At 39.4% G+C, this 23,398-nt stretch overlaps 1 protein-coding gene across 2 annotated transcripts in view; it reads left to right on the forward strand.

The window, feature by feature from the left end:
- Window positions 1-23,398, forward strand: part of CUNH1orf21 (chromosome unknown C1orf21 homolog) — a 302,366-nt gene that overhangs the window by 256,387 nt on the left and 22,581 nt on the right. For both annotated transcript variants that reach the window (XM_070034215.1, XM_070034214.1), the window contains exons 4-5: window positions 9,230-9,306; window positions 14,048-14,108. In XM_070034215.1, coding sequence (XP_069890316.1) covers window positions 9,230-9,306; window positions 14,048-14,108 — 138 coding nt within the window. The remainder of the gene's footprint in view (window positions 1-9,229; window positions 9,307-14,047; window positions 14,109-23,398) is intronic.

Genomic DNA, 23,398 nt, shown 5'->3' on the forward strand with positions numbered 1-23,398 from the left:
TGGCTAGCTTAGAGATTTTTTTTTTAGTCTTGACAATAGCTTTGGTACTTTTTTGATAAATATTATTACAACTGATCTTGAAAAGAAAAGAAACAGAGCTGGGAAAAGTTCCTAAAGCAAGTTGGGAAAATCTTCATGATAGAACCATCTGTGATCATCTTCAGTGCTGTCCAGGAGATGGCTCTGAAGCAAGTCTCTGGGCTTTGTGACATGGGCTGGCAGGCTCTTTAACTGCTCTATGACTTAGTTTCTTTCTATGTACAATAAGTTAAGAGTGATAGCACCTCTGTCATGGAGCTGTGACGGTTAATGCATACATAGCACCTGCCTGATGATGGTGGCTGTTATTATCATGTTTTCACAAGAACCCTTGGATGTGGTCATAATCTATAGCTCAGACGACCTGAATTCAAACCCTCTGAGAGACTTTGAGTAACTTCCTGAAGTTCAATTTCCTTGTCTCAGCATGGAGATTTTAATAACAACTGCCACATCTGGCTGCAGAGTTCGGAAATGTGTGGAAGTGTCTAGACTGGACTGTGCTAGAGTAGGTGGGACACAGCCATTGGATTTTGTGCAGTAATAACGATAATCTAAAATGAAGAAAACAGGAGACGGCAATCTCAACATTCTGTACGCTGAAGACAGACAACTCAGGTAGAAAGTCAGTAGAAGAAAGCCAGTTAGACTACAGAAACGAGGAAAGGATCAGAGATTGCTAGCAAAGGTATCTCTGGATATGGATGGAGCTATAAAACAAGAGCATTGAGTCAAAGTTAGTTTGAAAAGCAAACATCAGATCACCATGCCCCTTGCAGCAGATACTGTTAAGGGTAAGAACAACAAGAGTCTTTTGTCTCTGTGTGCTGGTCCTGGGGTTTAAACTCAGGGCCTAGATGCAGTCCCTGAGCTATTATGCTCAGGCTATCATCTCTCACTTGAGCCACAGCTCCATTTCCAGCTTTTTTGGTGGCTAATTGGAGATAAGAGTCTCACAGACTTTCCTGCCTGGGCTGGCTAAGATTATAGTCATAAGCCATTGGCACCTGGCTCAAACTGAATCTTTTAAGTGGAAATCCATGTCTGAATACCAATACTCTGGGTGCTAGCAAGCAGGTGCAAATTCTCCAAGTAGATAGGAGATAAGATGTGCTATCTCTTTCCTGTTTACCAATTCAGACAGATAGTCCTAAGCTCACTGCCCTTGGACGTTATATAACAAAAATCTCTGTCACATCCCCGAGACCCGTAGTCCACATGACTCATTGTGTACATACATTTCCAGCCAGTCTAGAGCCCACACTGAACTAGGAACAAGCAGCCAGGGTCCCATAGCCTTCCTGGGTAGACCAATATCTATTTTGATGGCCCTGTCAGGGATTTGTCATTGTTTACACAATTTTCTTCTTATGGTATGTTTGCAATGCTTTAACCAAATAACATATAAACCCTTTACAGACAAAGACATGTCTTATTTCTTTGTGTAGTAATTAATAGTCATCAGCACCCAATATTGCTTGAGGAATGCATAAATGAACTTCTGCCTTTCTTTACTTGTATGCTATACTAACATTATTATATTATAATATTATAAATAATATTATACAACATTAATTCCACTGAAGACAGATCTAGGCAGAGAAAGGATTGAGGGCTCAGGAATAAATGTTGGGGCCAAGGAATAAGGGTTGAGAAGCATGAGAGGGAAGAAGAAACACTGACTTTATTATCATCTTGACTAAAACCATAACTGTGACCCCAGGAAAAAAAGAGAGCAACAGATCCCATCCAAGCAGGTGAGCAGTGTCATGTTTGAGTCAGGTTATAAGAACCTCAGGATTGCTTTTTTTTTCTTTTTAAAGTATGTCCCAAGTTCTTTCATGGAAGGAAAAAGACCTTAACATGCACCATTTCATTCTGAATACCTTTGAAGTATTCCCCCATAATCCTTTTAGGTCATAGTGGTTTAAAAATGTCAGCTGTTATTCTTCCATTTGTAAGAGTGGCCATTTGTGTAAGATCTTCTACAAAGTACACAGCAATCTAGAGTAGTCACATTTATGAGATGTAGTGTCCAAGGGTGAGGAGAAAAGTATGGAGAGCTGATCATTGATTAGCCAGAGTTTGAGCTTTGCAAGATGGGAAAAGTTTTGGAGATATATGGTGGTGGTGGTGGTGGTGGTGGTACAGAAAGGTAAATACAAATGCCATGGCACTCTACGCTTAAAAACAGTTCAAGTGATCAAGTTTATATGTTATTTTACACATTTTTTAACTGTCCTCCCCTCCTTCCAAAGCAATTTCTTTATTGTACAATGAACCATTACGTGATAATGAGGCCCAGCACCACACCAGGTACACTGTACTAAACACCAGCACATGAGTGTAAAAGACAGACCTGGCCCACTAGAGGTTGACACTAGATTTTAAATAAAAATGTACAACTAAGATTGGAGGGAAATCTTAGCTCCAGATTCTCCAAACCTTGTTTTAAAAAATGGCTTACATCTGTAATCCCAGCTACTCAGACAACTTAGACCTAAGGACTGACAAACTAGCCCAGGCAAGAAAGTTTGTGAGACTCATCTCCACCAAAAAGCTGGAAGATGAGCTGTAGCTCAAGTGGTAGTGGACTAGTCTTGAAGGAATGAAGGGAACAAAAATAAAAACAAAAACCTCAGCAGGGGTAGAGTCCAGGCCCTGAGTTCAACCCCCAGGACCAACAACAAAAAAAAGTTGAAGGTTTCTTGTTTAATTCATCATATCACTCTGCTTGTTTTATGTTTTTCAAAGCAGTAAACAGAAAACTTACATATATCAGTATTAGACTTCTGTACGTAGATCTGTTGAAACACTTGTTTGTTTACATAGTGAGTAATCCCAAAAGACAACTAATGTGCCACATAATCCATTGCACAACAGTGGCCCAGGGGCTTGGCTGTCCTGGGCAAAGTACAGATGCCATAAAGGTATGAGATGCTGGGCTTTACCAGGGTGTGATCTCACACCCACAGAGCCTTGCATATGCTTATGGACTCTTGAGAACTCACAGCAAACTAACTTTAGGAAAGAAATATGGCACTTGGTTTATGACTCCAATGCCAATCCATTTTACATACAGAAACCCCATGTCTTTTCCAGTGAGAAAAATAAAGTATGACTGGAACCAAAGCAGCTAAAGGAACCAGACTGGGCATCACAATTTGACCAAGGAAGAACTAGAGTTCAGAAAAGAAGTGCATGCTGCAATCTAGAAAAACACACCCTAGAAGTGGCCAGCTCTTCACAAACTAGACTGGACCACTTATGGTCTATACATTTTTAAGTAACTATACATTTTTAAGTAACACAGTTTTTAGGTAATTTCCAGAGTTTCTATTTCTTAATCTATAAAGTACTGTTATCCAATTAAATGAGATTAAATAATAATACAAATACCTAGACTATGATGAGGTTTTTTTTAATTCTTAGAGGTTGTTATATATTTTCATGAAGCATTATTCTGTTATTATTATATAGAGTATAGACTAAAAAAAGTAAAGTGACCAGGTTTATCCCCTAGTCTTATCCTGCAATACTTTTCTGCCCTGGTGTTATACATGAGTTTAGAAGCAAGCAAGGCACTTTTGGAGATGGTCTAGCCTTTTGTTCTGCATCAAATAAAGCTAATGCCTAGAGATACTAAAAGACTTAAAGGTCAGATTTGGGCTGGAGTCTCTATCTACCAATATTTCACCCAGTATTTCACGGACATGAAAAGAGACACCCAACACGAACTCCTTGGGCTTTTAGGAAACATGGAGTTGTTCCTTTGACCACATACACACGAATCTGCTAAAAGGGCTTAGAATAGATGTCAAGGGCATGGGTACTGCTCAAAAGGGAGTTCCCCCCTTGGGAAACTGGAGGAGTCTACAGAGCTACTCAGCATGTTTTCATAAGTAAGCAAGTTAAAAGCGTTTTGTTGTTGCTGTTTTGGCAGTTGTAGGTTTTGAACTCAGGAACTTGAGCTAGCCAAGCAGACACTATGCCATAATTATATAAAGTCACTCTGCATCCCCCACCCCACCCCGTTAGTAAGAACTTAGGTAGAGATAACAAACAACAAGTCTTATATATTAAATAAGATTTATAAACTAACAGAGCTAGTAAATCAAGTCTCTGATGTGGGGCGGGGGGGGGGTTGGCTCTAATTTATAATTTGTCCATTTCCATAATGTAAGTCCCATAAAGGCTAATTTCCAACTACGTTACCCACAGAATTCCTAAATATGTAACAGTTGGCTCTCACTAGTAAGAACTAGGTCTAAGGTGCAATTGGATGTGTGTATTATTTAGCCAGTATAAATAACCTCTTAGAAAATTTGACATTGAATGACTTTGGGGAGAGCTTATTCTTGCCATTACCTTTTCCTTAGTTTCTCTCCACCTACTATTTAATCAGAACATGTTCTCCTGGCCTGAACTGCTCTGGGCCAGAGGACATTGTTACCATTTTCAACAATTGGCCAGAGGTGCATTCTTACCATTCTGACCCATATCATTAAAATTGTGTCCCATCCAGACCTCAAGCTCATCTTTAGATCCTAGACCTTAAGAAGGGACTTAAAAACTGTGTGCCCTGTTCTTTCCTTCATCCTCTTTATGTAGATGTAGCTTTTAAAAGAATGAAAACTATATATGGAAAGAGATGCAGATACAGAGCCCCTTACCTTTGGGCCAGTCGTTCTCTTTACCTTATGATACATCTTATGATACATCTCAAAGCCCGTTTCCTCAATGTTCTTGTCTTTGTTCATTCTTATCATACATACTTGTAAGGATTAAATGATAATACCTTAATAAAACCTAATAACATTAATATTGTTGCTGGCATCTGTTGTACTAGCACTTGGGGCCTGTGTCCCAAGTGTCTGTATTAAGTTATTTGACACTCAAAGGCCCTAGTATGATGGCTGGCAATGGGGAAGGTACCATGAATAGCAGAACAGCCATAGTTTTCAAAAGCTCATCTCTCCATTTTCAAGTTAATAAATACATATAGAGCCTCAGGTAAGAGCAAACTAAGCATGATGGTGTTTTTATATGGGGAGAGAAAGGGAGAGCAGGAGAGAGAGGGAGGGAAGGAGAGAGAATATGAGAACACAGGGGGAGAAAAGGAAAGAGTGAGAGCATATACATATATATATGATAATATATATATTATTAGCACACAAACTGGAGTGTTTTGTTTTGTTTTGTTTTGCTGTCCCAGCATGTTTCCTACTGAATGACTGTTGGACAACAACCACAATGCATATATCTATGCGCTAACATTTCAGTAACCTAGTGACATTGAGAAATGTTACCTTTCTGTTCAATTTTACCAGGAAACTGCATGTCCTTGTTGACCTAGTAAAAGTTTCTACTTTATTATGGCATATGCTAGAATACAAGCAAAGCTTGTATAGCCTTCAGGAGAGCAGATGGTCTTATATCTTGAGGCTTATGTTTGATTTGAATCCAGTTTGGGAGAGACATAGCTTAAAACACTGACATAGTTTTTGGTCACTTTGGGTTCTTATAGAAGTGTTGCAACAGGGCCAGTTCTATTTCTTTTATTGTCTGTCCTGGAACTTGAACTCAGGGCCTGGGCACTGTCCCCGAGCTCTTTTGCTCAAGGCTAGTGTTCTACCACTTTGAGCCATGGTGCCACTTCCAGTTTTCTGGTGGTTAATTGGAGATAAGAGTGTAATGGACTTTCTTGCCCCGGCTGGCTTTGTACTGTGATCCTCAGATCTCAACTCCCTGAGCAGCTAAGTTTCCAGGCATGAGCCACAAGCGCCTGGCTCAGTTTTATTTCTAAAAGAGGAATAGTCATGTTTTCTGTGAACCATCATCCAAGCCCTGCTCCCTACAGTTACTTTGAAGGAATTGTACAGTCAGTGTCCCTAGTATGGAGTGCTGGCAGCTTGGAATTAATAATTCACAGTGATTTTACTTCAAACAATAAAAATGAAATGGAAATGAAAACAATACATCTTGTACACAGGAGAAGAGAAAAAATGTTGGCAATGCTAATTGTGAAACACGAACATCAGAGGCACACAAAAAGTTGAAAATATCTCAACAAACCTTCATGTGAAGCCCTGTTAGATACCATCATAATATGTGATTGTAAATGTATGTGCAAATGTATATGAATTAATAAACTCTGTAGGTAGCTGCCTTAAGGTTTTAAGCATGTCTAAAGGACCGTGACGTTTTTCTCTTGCCATGACATGCTTTTGAGATGCTGCCTGGCAAAACAAGAATCAGTTTATCTTCAGGACTACAGAGTTTATTCAGGCTCTTAATCATATACTTTAATTTTCTTTTGATTTATTTTTACTGCCAGGGGAAGATTTTCACTGAAGTAGAGAGATAAGGAATGAAGGAACAAGTTGATATCACTTGTATTTTTAGGAGTAGAAGCATCAGCAATGTTGATAATCACAGTGTATCTTCAAAGCTCAAAGGGTTTGGGAGATCATGTGAAGAGGAGGGCCATCTCAATGCTTAGTAGACAAGACATGCAGCCTAAGGTGGAAAATGAGAAGGATTCGATATCGCAAGATTAATGACATTTGAGCTATTTTCATCTCTCACTTTGTTTTTTGTTTTGTTGGTTATGGGGCTTGAACTCAGGGCCTGGGCACTGTCCCTGGGCCTCTTTGTGCGCAAGGCTAGTGCTCTACTACTTGAGCCACAGCACCACTTCTGGTTTTTGCATTTTTTATTGGAGATAAGAGTTTCACAAGGACATGTCTGCCCAGCCTGGCTTCAAGCTGCAATCCTCAGATCTCAGCCTCCTGAGTAACTAGGATCACAGGCATGAGCCACAGGCACCCGGCATCTCTCAGTTTTAAAGAGAAGTCAGTCATTGCTGATGTTGTTCATTGCTTGTCCCTGGGCTCTCGGCAGCTTCAATGAAGCACCATCTCCTCCCTGTGCCTCAACCTCCATGACCAAAAGACAGCTTGGAGCTCACCCTTCTCTAGTCATGCATTAGCCTTCCCTACTTTCTTCTACCTTAAGTTTGGTATAAGATGCTAGATTTCACCTGCTGTTGCCCACCCAGCTCCACAGAGGGCAAACACGTATTTTATACTTCTTAAATGTTCATGAAAACGTTCTTAATTTTAACATAAGATAATCATGTTTCTGGCGTCAGAAAATAAGAACAACAGAAAAAAATACTCTACTTTTTGTATGTATAAATATATCAGTCCTGGGGCTTGAACTCAGGGCCTGGGCACTGTCCCTGAGCTTCTTTCGCCCAAGGCCAACACTCTACTATTCGAGCCACAGATCCATTTCTAGCTTTTTGTTGTTAGTTTATTGGAGATAAGAGTCTCACAGACTTTCCTGCCCAGGATGGCTGTGATCCTCAGATATTAGCCTCCTGAGTAGCTAGGATTATAGGCATGAACCACCAGTATCCAGCTAAAATTGATTTTGTTTTTAAAGAATTGATTCTTTGCGGATTCACTCATGTTAAATAGCAAATGAGAACTGAAGTCATTGGATATCACTGGCTAAAATGGTGTCTATTATTGTGAGAGAAATGAAAACAAAGAAATTTACTTTGGGGCCATCTGTTGTTACCCCATACCACACTGCTTATCTTGAAATGTGGATCTTGAAATGTGGACCTGGGCACAGTGGTTTTTAATTCTTCAATGTAGACACTTTTTTTTCTTTTTTCTCTTTTTTTTTTTTTTTTTTTTGCCAGTCCTGGGCTTGAACTCAGGGCCTGGGCACTGTCCCTGAGCTTCTCTGTGCCCAAGTAGCACTCTACCACTTGAGCCACAGCCTCACTTCCAGCTTTTTCTGAGAGTTTATTGGAGAGTTTATTGGAGATAAGAGTCTCAAGGATATCACTGCCCATGGCTGGCTTCGAGTGCCATCCTCAGATCTTAACTCTTCTGAGTAGCTAGGATTAGGGACATGAGCCACTGGCGCCTGGTGTTGTAGACACTCTTAAATTATGGACGCACCTCACATTCTTTGAGTACATATAGTCTTCTGTTCAGGAGGCTTAGAATTTCTTTCTTTAATTTTAGAGGTATGTTTCACAGACAAATTATAAAGCACTTTGATTTTTCTTCAAAATCATAGAATAGAGCCAAACAACATTGGCTTACACCTGTGATCTAAAATCTAGCAGATACAAGGCCAAGCCCAGGCATAAATGACCATGAAAGTATTCTAAAATAGACTGAGGAAACATGGATTAAGTGGTAGAGTACCACCCAAGCAAGCAAACCAAGCAAATGCCAGATCCTGAGCTGAAACCCTGATTTTAGCAAAAATAAAACAAAATGGAGCCAGGCACTGGTGGATCATGCATATAATCCTAGCTACCTAGGAGGCTCAGAATGAGAGGATCAAAGTTCAAGGCAGAAATGTGTGAAACCCCTTTTCAGTGGAGAGCAGGTAGATTGGTACAAGCCTGTTACCCTAGCTACAATGAGAAGCCTAATATAGGTAAACAGTGAGACCCTATCTCAAAAACAAATGCAGACTGGTGATGTGGCTCAGCAATATGTCAGGCCCTGGGTTTAAACCCTAGTATTGCTGAAAAATATAAATAAATAAATAAATAAATATAAACACTGAATGGTAGTCTTGTTGGAAAGCATGCTTACTGATGATATCATGCATATAAAGATTTGACAATATTACATTGCTGTGTGGATTGTATACTGGGAATATGAAACTGTGTCCAGCTATTAAACTTCAGTAGTCCAGTTGAATCCAGTTCCAATATTTGTGATGAGTTTGAGATGTTAGCTGATCTTAGTCAGAGCTAGAGCCCATGATGAAAGTAGTTTTGTGTCTCAGAAACTGCAGTTGTCTTCTACAAATAAAATGCACTTCACCAGTTAGCGTGGGCAAGCCAGAAACCACTGGGTTGATACAGCCACTCCCCTTCCTCTCTCACGATTCTTCTGTTCTTTGATCTTTGAAGAACTGAATACTAGCTGCTGGTTGTTTTCTAAATAAAGTGAATTCCTCCTTTCCCAGCTGTGTTCCCTGTTCAAATGTCTGGCAGGTTCCACCTGAATTGTATAGCATCTTTTCAAGGACCTTTGTCCTTGTGAGTTAACCAGCTAACACATGCAATGGCCATTCTGTGATGAAAAATCCTAATGCTGTTTTATTGCCAGTCCTAACTCTGTCTTACCTGTGTGCTTGTGCATTTCAGGAAAAAAGTGCCACCTCTAATGCAAGACTTAAAACTAATAAGGAAATTCCGGGATTAGTCCATCAACCCAGAGCAAAGTAAGTCCTAGTTCTTGTTTTCTTTTAAAACTAAAAAATGCTTTCAGAGTGAGTTCTGTGCGGCCTACAGTGTAATCAAGATTTATAGTAAAGTTTTAGTAATTGAGGTAGTGTGGCCCTGCAAAGCATATTGAAGCCAATTTCAGGAAAATCAAAAGAAATACCTTTATCATGAGATGACATTGAAAGCAAATTTCTAGTAAGACATGAAAGATACCCAGATCTTAAGAAAATCAATAATTAAGGTAGGTACACTAAAACTAAGAACTTTTATTTATCAAAATTACTATAAAAGAAAAAAAGTTCACAAAAGAGAATAAGATCATGTAAATAGTTGTCATTGCCTTTTAAGGATGTAGAAAGTAATTCTACAAATGAGTAGGCAAAAGACAAAGAGCCCATAAAAAAAAATCTAACCATGTGAACAATCATTTTACTAGAGATCTACAAATGGCAGATGTTTATGTAAAGCAATGTCATTCTATATCACCAGACTGGATACATTTGATATAAAGTTTACCAGGATGTGGAATAGTACCTTTAACCCCTGCTGGTAGGAATAGATATACTGGTACAATTTCTTTGGAAATCACTTTGCATTATCTAGTAAAATTGAATCTGGGTGCACTTTACCCTCTAGCAACTGAACTCCCAATTATATATTCTTGGGAAACTCCTGTAATGCTCGTACAACTGACATGTTTTGATATATCCATAACAGCATTGTTTGCATGAGCTATTTAAGGTAAAGGCTCATCAAAAAAAGAAAAGAAATGATTGCTTTATTTATAGTAGCTCACACCTCTACTTCTAGCTACTTAGAAGTCTGTGATCTAGGGAATCAGAGTTTAAGGTCAATCTAGACAGAAAAGTCTGAACAATTCCATTACAAGTAACCAGCAAAAAAAGCTGAGCTGAAACAGTGGTTCAAGTGGTACAGTACGTATGACTGCTAAGCAAACATGGCTGTTTTCATGTTGCTACTATTACCTCTGTGGAAGTTAGTGACAACTGTAGACTGTTACAGTAGGAGGGACTTAAAGACCAGCTCACTTTCTAGGTGAAGAGGCAAAGATCCTGTACCTCACCTGTGCTAGCAAACTGTGCTACTACTGCCAAGCATCTGAATTGTAAGAATTGAATAACACTGCACTTTATTAACAAATATTTCTTATTTTACCATATGTACAAGGCAATATATATTTAGAACTTGAGCCAGAAAATGTCCACTTGAACACCAACTCCTAGATATGACATTGTTATGAAGACTTTGCACACTTCTCAGAAACCCTATATATACATATGGTTATCTCATTATCTTATCTTAAGATATATATCTACCTCTTAATGCCTTTTCTATCTGGGGCCTATAGCAGTCCAGAAACCTTCTCTGTTAAAGAGTTTGGCCCAAAACCAAAAGGAACAAAAGTGTCATAAATGTCAATTGTGCACTGCACCCTCAGGAATGTCACCAGTTCCTTCAGCACCATATTCATTACTTTTTGCAGTGACAAAACCAAACAAGTTGAAAGTGGAAGGACTGATCTTGCCCAGTTTCAGAGTGCTTAGCCAGGCCCCATGTGCTGGCACAACTCCTCATGGTGTCAGGAGCATGTGGAGGAGAGGCTGCTCACCTCACAGTGGCCAGGAAGCAGAGAGACTAGAAGGAACTGGGGACCCAGTACAACTTTCAAAGGCATGCTCCCTGTGACCAACTTCCTCCATCTAGGTCCTACCTCATAAAGTTTCCTGAACCTCCCAAAATAGCACAACCAGCTAAAACCTCAGAGATCAACATATGAGCCCATGGGAAATGCTTCAAATTCAAGCCGTGACAGAGTCTGTTTACATTAACTTAACAGCTGCCAAACCTGGCTTTGCTCTTTTCAAGCCTAGGGTAGAAGCAGCAGCTGGGGAAAAAAAAAAAAAAACAGAAGGAAGACTGATATTACTCTAACAAGAAGAGATGAGAGCAGGATCTTTAAAGCAAACCCCACAAGGGTTTCAGGCCATTTTGCTCATAGCCAGCCAACTCCATTCATACAGTTGGTTCTGGGTATCAGGGAAAGAGCATTACGAGTTAAGATCACAGGAATGGCCTCACTCCAAAATCAAAGTTAGGTGATATTTGTAGTATCTCTACTGAATATTCTACTTAGGAAGGTTTGCAGTTTTAAAAAACTTTTTGATATAACCAGATGCTATGATGCAAATCTGTAATCCTGCCTACTTGGAATATGGAAATTGAGGAACCACAGTTCAAGTCTGGCTTGCGCATAAATGTTTGTGAGACTTGGGGCTGGGAAGGTGGCTCAGTGGTAGAGTGCTTGCCTTGCATGCGTGAGGCCCTGGATTCAATTCCTCAGTACCACATAAGCAGAAAAAGCTGGAAGTGGTACTGTGGCTCAAGTGGTAGAGCACTAGCCTTGGGCTGAAGAGCTGAGGGACAGCGCCCAGGCCCTACAACTGAGTACAGGCCCCACGACTAACCAAAAAAAGTTTGTGAGACTCTACCTCAGCCAATGCTGTGAGAGGTGGGCACTTGTCATCCTGGCTCCAGAGGCAGCACAGTGGTGGGTACAGTATGGCATATCTGTCATCCCAATGACTCCAGGAAGTACAAGTAGAAGGTCCACACTCCAGGCTGACTGGGAGATAGAGTGAGATCTACCTTCAAAATAAATGTGAAAAGGAGCTAGAGGCATGCCTCTGAATTCAAACCACCAAAGAAAAAGTACTTAAGCAAGTACTTTCTTAAGAAGATAAAATCATGTGGAATCAAGGGAAAGTCAGTACATAATAAATGAATTTTTCCCCCCAAAATTTGTGTGTGTATGTGCGCACATACACATGCACAGGCCATTCCTGAAGCTTGAACTCAGGGCCTGAAGTCAGCATTCAACCACTTAAGTCATAGCTCCACTTGTGGCTTTTCAGTTAATTGAAGATGAGTTTCACAGATTTTCCTGCCCCAGCTAGCTTTGAACTGCGATCCTCAGATCTCAGCCTACTGAGTAGCATGAGTCATCAGCACCTGCTTCTCCCTATATTCTAATCATCCAAAATATTCCTTTCATAGAGAGGAAGTTTGCCAAACAGAACATTTTCCTTTTTTTTTTGCAGTGATCTAATGGATGGCAAAATTACAAATATGTGTGAAAGTGCTTTGTAAACTGTGAAATAATTAATGGTGTCAGGTATTTGCATTGTTTGCCTTTGCTATCAGAGTTGAAGTTATGTGCCTGCAGAGTTTGAATATTGGCTTTACACACAGGGAGAAACTGGAAGCCCCACTGTCAGTACTGTTTTATATCACTTGTGCCTCTCTTCTGTGTCGATAAATGCTGAAGAGGTACATCAGGTGAACTCTCCACAATTAGGTTTTGGTTGTCTATGTAGTTCTGGGGATTGAATTCAAGGCCTTACACTTGTTGTGCAAGCATTCTACCATTTGAACTACATTGTCCGTCAAGTCCTTTTTCTTTTAGTGTACTTTTCATACTAACTTCACCTTGGCCAGTGTATTCCATCACCACCTTCTGAGTAGCTAGTAGTAGGCATGTATCACCACATTAGCCCAATACAACTAGTTTGAAAAGAAGAAGCTGTTCAACAATTTACCCTCCATCCCACCCCAGACACCACAATCAATAGGTATTAACATAAACTGAAAGAATGCTAAGTATGTCTGTCCCTCAGCATCTTCAACCTCCTTAGAATAACCACAACTATTTACTTGGTAGAAATAACTACTCTTAAGACCAAGTTACTACTGAGATCCGTATATACCACCCCCTAACCCTTCCCATCCATGACTTTTCTCTTATTACCTTGCTTTCTCACCTTTAGTCCCCACCAACCACGTCAACCATCTAAGGCTGTTAGATTATAGAGAACAAACAAAACACAGGGCAAGTGCTATGCAGACATGCTTTCTGACATCCCAGTGCAGTGAGATGCATTTATTATCGCCCATGCAGGAGGCCATGGAACAATGTCAGATCTTCATTGTGTTGTGCTCATTGGTCTCCAGCCCACACATGTGGATAGAGACAGCTGTGTACCATGTTCATCTGTCAACATCTCTTACATATGTCCTTCAATATAACTGGGACACAGTGGGGGGGTTTTGTTTGCTTTTGTTTTTTGTCAGTCATGGGGCTTGAACTCAGGGCCTGGGTGCTGTCCCTGAACTTTTTTCACTCATGGCTAGAACTCTGCCACTTAGACTCACAGTATCACTTTCCATTTTCTGATGGTTAATTGGAGATAAGAGTCTCACAGACTTTCCTGCCCAGGCTGGCTTCCAACCCCAAATCCTCAGATCTTAGCCTCCTGAATAGCTAGGCTCATAGGCATGAGCCACCACCACCCAGCTTATGGATAGTTTTGTTGTTGTTGTTGTAGTTTTTGTATGGGTCTATGCAGAGTTGGAATGTGCTATGTGCCACTTGCTTTTATTTCTTCTTATAAATCTGTTCTTGAAAAAATGTTTGGCCACACCTCCCAGTAATGGTACTACTATAAATAATATCCATACATTAAAAGGAAATAGTATTCCTTCACTCACAGGCAATGATAGATTATTAGGAAATACATTTGCAAGATGATAGCAATGGCATTTGTTCTTAATGTAACATTAAAGTATTTCAGTGAAAAACTCTACAAGTTTAAGGATGCATCATTTTTCATTGGAAGGGCTGGGTTTGTTGAAATAAAGACTTAACTCTTTGTTTTCCAGCATGCACATCTCTGAGAGCCAACAAGAATTCTTCAGGATGCTGGATGAAAAAATTGAAAAGGTAAGACGTCAAATGCATGGACCACATATTTCAAGGGAAATGTGCTAATTAATTTACAAAATAGGATAACAACATTCTATGTGTTATAAGCTTTTGTAAAGGTGGGGAGTTAAAGCAATTAAGGGTGCTAGGGTATTATTCCAGTGGTTCATGCTTATCTAGCAAACTCTGAGTTCAAATCCTTATACCTCCAGAAAAGATATAGTATAATGTTGGATGTGCAATGGTGCCCCTGAGATGCTGGATTCCCCCTTCTTACTAAAGTGTATCAAAGTCAAACAGAGACTAGGAAACAGCCTTGGCCCAGGCAGCCAGTCCTTGTCACTATGGGTCATCTAGCACCTGATGCAACGTAGACTCAGACTCCTAGGAGTCTAGTAGATGCCCCTCTGCCTACAAAATTCTATGGAACACCTACTATAAACTTGACACTGAGCTGAGTTCTTCACTGACATCTTACACACCTGCTGCAGTCAGTACCTCCTGCAGGATGATGGTGTGCTTCCCTCTAGCCCACACCTATTCAGTTGTCACAGGTGATATGGATGGGCACCAGGGAATTTTATAGACCAGAAAACCCGCTGAAACATGCCTGAGTCATTTAAGCAGAGTCACATGTCAGTGTGGAAATGCATCTGTAGTTTTCAGCTCAGAGTGCCCATATGCTAGTGAACTGAGCAGCATATGGAAAACAGCAGTCAATAAGGGCTGACACCCTTGCAGAATTTAAATTCATCACTACAGAGAAATTACTTGTAAATGTTAATGTTACAAATCTTAGCATTGTCTTTTATGCACTTTATTGTAGAGATGAGTAAAATTCTGCATTCAGAATACCAAAACACCATGGTTATCATAAGCAGATTCACAATGTATATACAATGTTTTTACAATGCAAAATATATATATATATAATCACTTAGTTGAAGATAATAAAGGGGTCTTAAGTTCCTCAATAAAGTAGCCCTACTTTGAAGGGGACCCCAAAAAGAATATTGCATAATTTTCTGCCTTCCTTACAGGATGAGCATATTGCAGCAGTATGTAAGATGCAAGAGATAATGAATTCCAATGGTAGTTTACTCCGCAGCAGTCCCTGCCTATGTATATTTAAAAGTGTAACCTTTTTTAAAATTTTTCATTGAAATTCTGGCTTATGCATGACTTTTTAGATTGAAAACTTCATCTAGGAGCAATTACCAAGTATCACATATTGGTCCAAAAGCTGTTCAGCTTGCTGATAACACTTTGTTTTAGTAAAGAGAAACATAAAGAGAAATATTTTGTTCCCACTGTAATGATAAAGATCTTGCCTCTTTCTGTTTGTTTGGGTTTTTCCCTTTTTGGTAATAAAAAGATCTGCTTAGTAGTTAAAGGAAAAATTGAAACCTGGATGCTGTCTTTTTAAACAACATGTGCAAACCCTGACAAGACATTGAAGATGATTGAATCTCACTTCAACATGGCTGTATAATTAAAATTCTCCCTCCTTCCCTTTAAAACTGAAGTTCATTACTACCACCTGAAATCTGATTTTCCTTTTTCCTTTTGCTTCCAGAATACAGGGTATGATGTGTTTAGCATGACAAAAACAAAGTTAATAACATCATATGCTAGAAATGTCCCTACTTGGAGGCCAACAAAAATAGTAGTCTCACTATTGATTACATGTATGTGTGTATACCTATGTGTGTGTTTATGTGTGCTGGGGATCAAACCTAGGACTGTAGTAGGCAATCACTCTACCACTAAGCTATTTTTAAATTTATTTTTATGTAGAGAAAAGCTGCTATTTCATTTGGCATGTACCTAGTTGATTTCTTTTTTTTTTATTGTGAACATACTGTACAGAGGGGTTACAATTACATGGGCAAGATATTGAGTACATTTCCTATCAAGCATTGTAGCCTCCTCCTTTGTTTACCCTTCACATCCCTTCCTAGCTTCCCTGGCCCCCCCACCCAATCCTCCCCCACCACCACCACCAAAATTGTAAAGCTCATTTTCGACATGATAACTTGTACTTCTCATTGCTGCAACGGGTCCACCTGTATCCTTATTTAAACGACTTGTTTTTCCCATTCCCCTCCACAAATTATACCGATATCAAATACAGTGAAAGCAGGGGTTATACTTATACTGTGGGGGAGGGATATACAAAGCAACAAAGAGATAATCTTATAAATGCTTTAGAAACAAATGCATGAAAGAAAAAAATTAAAAACATATCTTAGGGTTCATTTTCCTAACATCACCTTATCTGACCTTTTCTGCTTGACTCACATATACTAGATATTGCAAATAAGGGAAACCATGGGACCTATGTTTCTTTGGGCTTGGCTTACTTCACTTAATATAATTTTTTCCAAGTCTTTCCATTTCCAAACAAATGGGGCAATGTCATTCTTTCTGATGGAGGCATAGAATTCCATTGTGTATATATACCACATTTTCTTGATCCATTCATCTATTGAGGGGCATCTGGGTTGGTTCAATATCTTAGCTATAGTAACTAATGCTGCAATAAACATAGTTGTGCTGGTAGCTTTAGTGTGGCCTTGTTTGTGATCTTTTGGGTAAATGCCCAAAAGTGGGATTGCTGGGTCATAGGGGAGTTCTATGTGGAGTCTTTTTGAGGAACCTCCATACTGCTTTCCAAAGTGGTTGAACAAGTTTACACTCCCACCAACAATGCAGTAAGGTTCCCTTCTGTCCACATCTCCTCCAGCATCTGTTGTTATTAGAGTTCTTGATTTTTGCCATTCTAACTGGGGTGAGGTGGTATCTCAATGTTGTTTTGATTTGCATTTCTTTTATGGCTAGGGAGGTTGAGCATTTCTTCATGTGTCTATTGGCCATCCTTCTTTCTTCTTCAGAGAAGTTTCTCTTTAAGTCTTTAGCCCACTTATTTATCAGACAGTTGTTTCTTTGAGGATTTGTTGTTGGGGGATTTAATTTTTTGAGTTCCAAGTATATTTTAGATATGAGACCCTTGTCCATTGTATGGCTAGTGAAGATCTTCTCCCAATTCGTAGGCTTTCTATTGATCTTGCTAGCTATGTCCTTTGCCATGCAGAAGCTCTGCAACTTCATGCAATCCCATTTGTCCAACCTTTCTTTGATTTGTTGTGTTTCCGGGTCTCTATTAAGAAAATTTCGGCCTGCGCCAAGGAGACCTAGGGGTTCTCCTATTCCATCCTGTAATGTTTTCAGAGTGTCTGCTTTGACTCCGAGGTCTTTGATCCATTTGGAGTTGATTCTGGTGCAGGGTGATATATAAGGATCTAGCTTTAGTTTTCTACAAGTAGTTAACCAATTTTGCTAGCACCATTTACTGAAGAGGCTGTCTTTGTTCCATTCTATTGTTTTAGCTCCCTTATCGAAGATTAGAAGTCTATAGGTCTGTAGGTTAATTTCTGGGTTTTCAGTTCTATTCCATTTGTCCTGAGGTCTGTTCTTATGCCGGTACCAAGCTGGTTTGATTAACATGGCTTTATAGTACAGTTTGAAATTTGGTATTGATATTCCTCCAGCAGCATTCTTTTTGTTGAGGAGCGTTTTTGCTATTCGGGGTCTTTTATTGTTTCATATAAATTTTTGGATTGCCTCTTCTATTTCCTTGAAGAATGAGGTTGGAATTTTCATAGGTATCGCGTTGAATTTGTAGATAGCCTTGGGAAGTATTGCCATTTTCACGATGTTAATCTTTCCAATCCAGGAGCATGGGAGTTTTTGCCATTTTCTAAGTTCTGTTTTGATTTCCTTCTTCAAGATTTTAAAGTTTTCATCATAGAGGTCCTTCGCTTCTTTGGTTAAGTTAATTCCTAGGTATTTTATTTTTTTGTGGGGCTATTACAAATGGAGTTGCTTTCCCTAATTTCAGCCACACTTTTCTCATTGTTGGCATACAGAAAAGCCATTGATTTTGGGGGGTTAATTTTATACCCTGGTACTTTGCCAAAGTTTTGAATCAGCTTGAGTAATTTGGGAGTGGAGTCTATGGGATTCTTTAAATACAAGATCATGTCATCTGCAAAGAGGGAGAGTTTTATTTCTTCTTTCCCTATTTGGATCCCCTTTATGTTTGCATCTTGTCTTATTGCTGTTAGTAGGTATTCTAATACTAGATTGAAGAGAAGTGGAGAGAGTGGACATCCTTGTCTTGTTCCTGAGTTAAGAGGAAATGGCTTTAGTTTTTCACCATTAAATATAATGCTAGCTGTAGGTTTGTCATATACAGCCTTTATTATATTGAGGAATGTTCCATGGATTCCTTACCTAGTTGATTTCTTTTTTTTCTTTTTTTTTAATAATTTATTTTACTTTAAGAATGTCTTAATTTTTTGGGGGGGGGGATCTGATCATGGGGCCTGAACTCTGGGCCTGGGTGCTGTCCTTCAGCTCTTCAGCTCAAGGCTAGCGCTCTACCACTTGAGCCACAGCGCCACTTCTGGCTTTTTTTTTCTTATGTGGTGCTGAGGAATCGAACCCAGGGCCTCAGGCATGTAAGGCAAGCACTCTACCACTGAGCCACCTTCCCAGCCGACCTAGTTGATTTCTATGGAGAACTTTCTATGCTCTGAGCTGTGATTTTTCTGTTTCTCTCCTCCTTCCTAAAGTTTATCTTTTTGAGTATGTTCTTCTACTTATCATTTGAATATTAAGCTTCCAAAAATTAAAACACTCTTTCCTGATATGTGTGTGTGTGTGTGTGTGTGTGTGTGTGTGTGTGTGTGTGTAGTTTAATGTAATCTTTACCATTGTTTATATAGTGGAAATTGAAACTTAAATTCTTCCAGGTTGTTTTTCTAGGTTTTACTGTTGCTGAATGTTTCTTTGTCCAATGCTAGCAACCTTATAGGTCTGATACATTTTTAGAATTTCTTAGACTTTATTTAAAAAAATGAAAGAAAGGAAGAAAGATATGAAGATGATTAAACTCACCTAAATCTTGACACTGAGAAAGTGAGTCATGCTGAGAGGTCTTGGGTTTTAAGATTTCATCTCTTTCATCTCTTCCTGACAATATTCAGGAATTCCATTCTCCAGTCCTTAAATTGTTTTAAAAAGAAATAAAATAAAATCCAATTGATTGGAGATGGTAGCCTGCCCTTCCTTGAACAGTCCATTGTATCTATTGCATTTGTTAGTGTGGCTTGAAAATTGCCTTCCATATCTCCTCTCTGAATACCAAACAAAAATTTCTACACTGTTTCTCAGAATAAATGGAAGATCACCATTAGTATTCTGAAACTAGGGCTTTCAATTCTGTAACCTTTACAATGGAACTTACTTTCGATTTATCTTGAGCTACTTTGCTTTCAAGTTGTAAAGGGCTACAGGGCACCCTCATACCTCATCATACAAATGATTTCCTAAGAAGTTAATAAGGAGTAAAATAGTGGTTTTATCTCTAGTCTTTTACTGAAAAATGATTCTGCACATACCATGTACCACTAGTTTCTCAAGAAATAAAAATAGTTAAGAAATATTGGGGGGCTGGGAGGGTAGCTCAGTGGTAGAGTGCTTGCCTTGCATGCATGAGGCTCTGGGTTTGATTCTTCAGCACTGCATAAGCAGAAAAAGCCAGAAGTGGCACTGTGGCTCAAGTGGTAGAGCACTAGCCTTGAGCTTAAGAGCTGAGGGACAGCGCCCAGGCCCAGAGTTAAGGCCCCATGACCAACCAAAAAGAAAAAAGAAAAAAGAAATATTAGATACAAAATAATTGGGGACTAGTGCTTGTCTGGGTAAGTTCCATTTTTAAGATAAGTGTCTTTGAAATATATTCTTTTACAGATGAAGAAGTCCATCCTTCATCACTGTTCACATCCATACCCCTGCCCTATACTGTGCACAGGGCTTGCCTCGTAGGTCAGGTGTGGAACTTCAGGTCCATTAACCAGGCAGCTTGGCAGCTTCCAGGTCACTTGGTGCACTTCCACTGTGCAGCTCAGTGGAAGCCTGGCTGCCTTCTATATCTGGAAACAACCAAGAAACAGATGTGGGTCAGCAAATAGCAAAGTTGAAAGGAGCTTAGTAATTGTTGGCTTACTTTTGCTTTGCCTTTTAGAGAGTAAAACCTTATGATGAACCAGGAGAACCAGCTCATTACTGTTTTTTAAAAAAACTTATTGTTATTGTACAGGTGATATATAGAGTGGTTATAGTTACAAAAATCAGGTAATGAGTACATTTCCTTTTGAACAGTATCACCTCTTCCCTCATTTTCTCCCAGTTTTTCCTTCCCTACCCCTTTTCCCTAACAAGTTGTATAGTTTATTTTCAGCATAAGGTCTAGTGAATATCACTGCTGCATTTGTTCACCTTTTGTCCCACCATTTCTGTGGCCTGCCTCCATCCTAAAGACAGATAACCGAACAAATGAGACAAAAAGAAAACAGAAACAGCAGCAAAGAAAAAAATGCTGCTGTCATTTCTTAGCATTCATTTCAATAAATACTATTTTGTACAGTGAGATACACATAGGCATTGCACCTTTGTGATCCTCTCCTAAGAATAGCCTCTGGGGCTGGGAAGGTGGCTCAGTGGTAGAGCGCTTGCCTTGCATGCTTGAGGCCCTGGGTTCGATTCCTCAGCACCACATAAGCAAAAAAGAAAAAAAGCTGGAAGTGGCACTGTGGCTCAAGTGGTAGAGCGCTAGCCTTGAGCTGAAGAGCTGAGGGACAGCGCCCAAGCCCAGAGTCCAGGCCCCACGACCGGACCCACAAAAAAAAAAAAAGAATAGCCACTGGTCTCACTGTGTGTGAATGTCTAGAGTCCCGTATAATTTATCATGTCCAAATATATTTTAGAGCTATCTTCCTCATATGAGAGAAACCACGTGCTCTTGGTCTCTGTGAGCTTGGATTACCTCACTTAACATGATTTGTTCTAAACCCATCCATTTCCCTACAAATGACATAATATTATTCTGTCTAATGGCTGTGCAAAATTCCACTGAGTATAGGTACAAATCTTTACTCTTTAGCTTCTTATTTTTTTCACTCTGAAATCTGTCCATTATTCCACTGGGATCTGTAGATGTTATTGTAACTGACAAGACACAGACTCCTAGAACTTTGTTGAAGTATTGGCATTTGCTTTAAGAAAATGCCACAGAGCGGCTGCTCCCTCCATCTTCAACCTTCGCCATGGCTAGCAGCAGCGGTGCTGGGGCGGCGGCGGCAGCAGCGAATCTGAATACAGTGAGAGACCAGGGACGTTCTTCTTGAGATTTCAAGAATTTTGAATACTGGTTTAGATATGGAAACCCTGTCTATTTGTGTGCGGCTTTGTGAACAAGGAATTAACTCAGAAGCCTTATCATCTGTTATTAAGGAGCTTCACAAGGCCTCTGAAGCACTCAAGAAATAAAGAATATGTGAGCCAGCTATTTAGGAAAGGATGGCTACTGGGAGTGAAATAGTTATGGACTGTATGACCTGGGTAAATCCCTTGGGTCAGTATTCTCTCATAATTCTGGTAAGAAAAATAAAAAGAAATAGCTGGTCATGGTGGATCAAGCCTGCAGTCTAGCACCTCGAGAGGCTACTGGAAATATGACAAGCTGATCTTCTGCAGTAATTCTGATGAGAGTTCAGCTCTTCAAAAGAATTTGAAGATTATAGTGTCCTCAAGAATGTCCAGTTAGATTACTACATGAAGCTGTGTAGCATTTTTTTTCCTTTTTAAAAGAATTATAGAACCATAGCTTTCTAAATCAGGGGAAAGTTGCTTACATGATGAACTATCATATGTGTTCATATCACATCTTATGGGTTCATTTTAATAGTCTCTGCTTTGGCATTGCTGTGTTCATATTTATGTATTCCTTATTTATAGCTCTGATAGCTTTAATTTTCTAAGCAATCTGTCTATCAGATACGCACATCTGCTGTGCCTGGTTGAAGTATAGTGGAACCCATCACCAGTAATGTATAGTAGTTATGACTTGTTGACATTTCCATTATAAACTTTAATTTTGAATTGTTTATGCATAATAACTGGGTTTATGTTTTGTCAAGCTGAAAGTTGACATGATTTCAGCCACCTCTTGTGAGTTTTGATTTAGACTCCTTATGTGTTAAAAAAAAGAAAGAAAGAAAAGAAAATGCCACAGTGTGCTGTAGAGCAAAATAGTGGTTTTATCTCTAGTCTTTCATTGTATCTAAAGGAAAAGCAAATATCTAGACTAAAAATTTGTCCATAGAGGAGGTTCTGAATATAAATACTAAATATAATTAACTTCAGATTTTAAGGTAGGCTTTTTACCTTATATTTCTATTTTCTTGTAAGAAGCAGAAAAGGTAAATAAAAACATTTTCTAGAAGCAAAATCAAAATTTTATAGTGAGTGTGTGTGTGTGTGTGTGTGTGTGTGTGTGTGTGTGTGTGTGTGTGTGTGTGTGTGTGTGTGTGTGTGTGTGTATGTGTGTGTGTGCCAGTACTGAAGTTTAAACTCAGGGCCTCACTCTTTTTCTTGGCTTTGTCACTCAAGGCTAGTGCTCTACCACTTGAGCTGCCTAGCTCCACTTTCTATATTTTGCTTTATGAGTATATAAAAATCCTACTGATGACTAAGGAGTCTTCAGATCTCGTGAAGACCTTAAATATTTAATAAAGAATGACTCAGTACAAAGCCCATTTGTATCTGGTTAGTATTTCTCGTGCAAGACTTCTTAGACTTTGTCAGGATTCCAATATTTTCTTTAACTCTTCTCGAAAGTTATAAAGGCTCTCCAAATAAAAATGCACATTGCATCCTGTACTATAGACTTTTTTTAACTGTGCTTTCAGGGTTTTAAAACTCCGTGGAATCTGTTCATGGGCTCCAGAAAAGAATCTGTAGGTTTCTTTGTTGTATTTCCTTGATGTATTTCTCACTGAGACCAACTGCAGGCACACACACACACCAGCCTAGGTAGAGCCCTTGTCACTGCATGTCCCTGACTTTGAAGAGGATTAGGGAAGTGAGTGCAGCGCTGTTCTCCTTCCTTTCCTAAAGAACTCACAGTGCTCCTAAGGCTGTCAGCCTGCCTGCTGATGCTCCCCTGCTCCTGTGTGATTTTCAAACTCTGTCTCTGTCAGTTGGGATTATTCAGTGTGACATTTGGAGGAAATAGTGAGAGAATGATATATGAATCTAAAGTCAGCTGACTTTAAAAGAATCCAATGTGTTTATCTGGTTTATCTGTCCATCTACCAAACCCTCATTTATGTACACTTAGAAAAGATTTTGGTGCCTAAAGTAGCCTAGATTCTCTTGTCCTTCTCAGGACTAATCTAGTTGAG

The sequence above is a fragment of the Dipodomys merriami genome, unplaced genomic scaffold (assembly GCF_024711535.1).
Source record: "Dipodomys merriami isolate MVZ:Mamm:240054 unplaced genomic scaffold, mDipMer1.0.p SCAF_24, whole genome shotgun sequence".
In the NCBI taxonomy this organism is placed as follows: Eukaryota; Metazoa; Chordata; class Mammalia; order Rodentia; family Heteromyidae; genus Dipodomys; species Dipodomys merriami.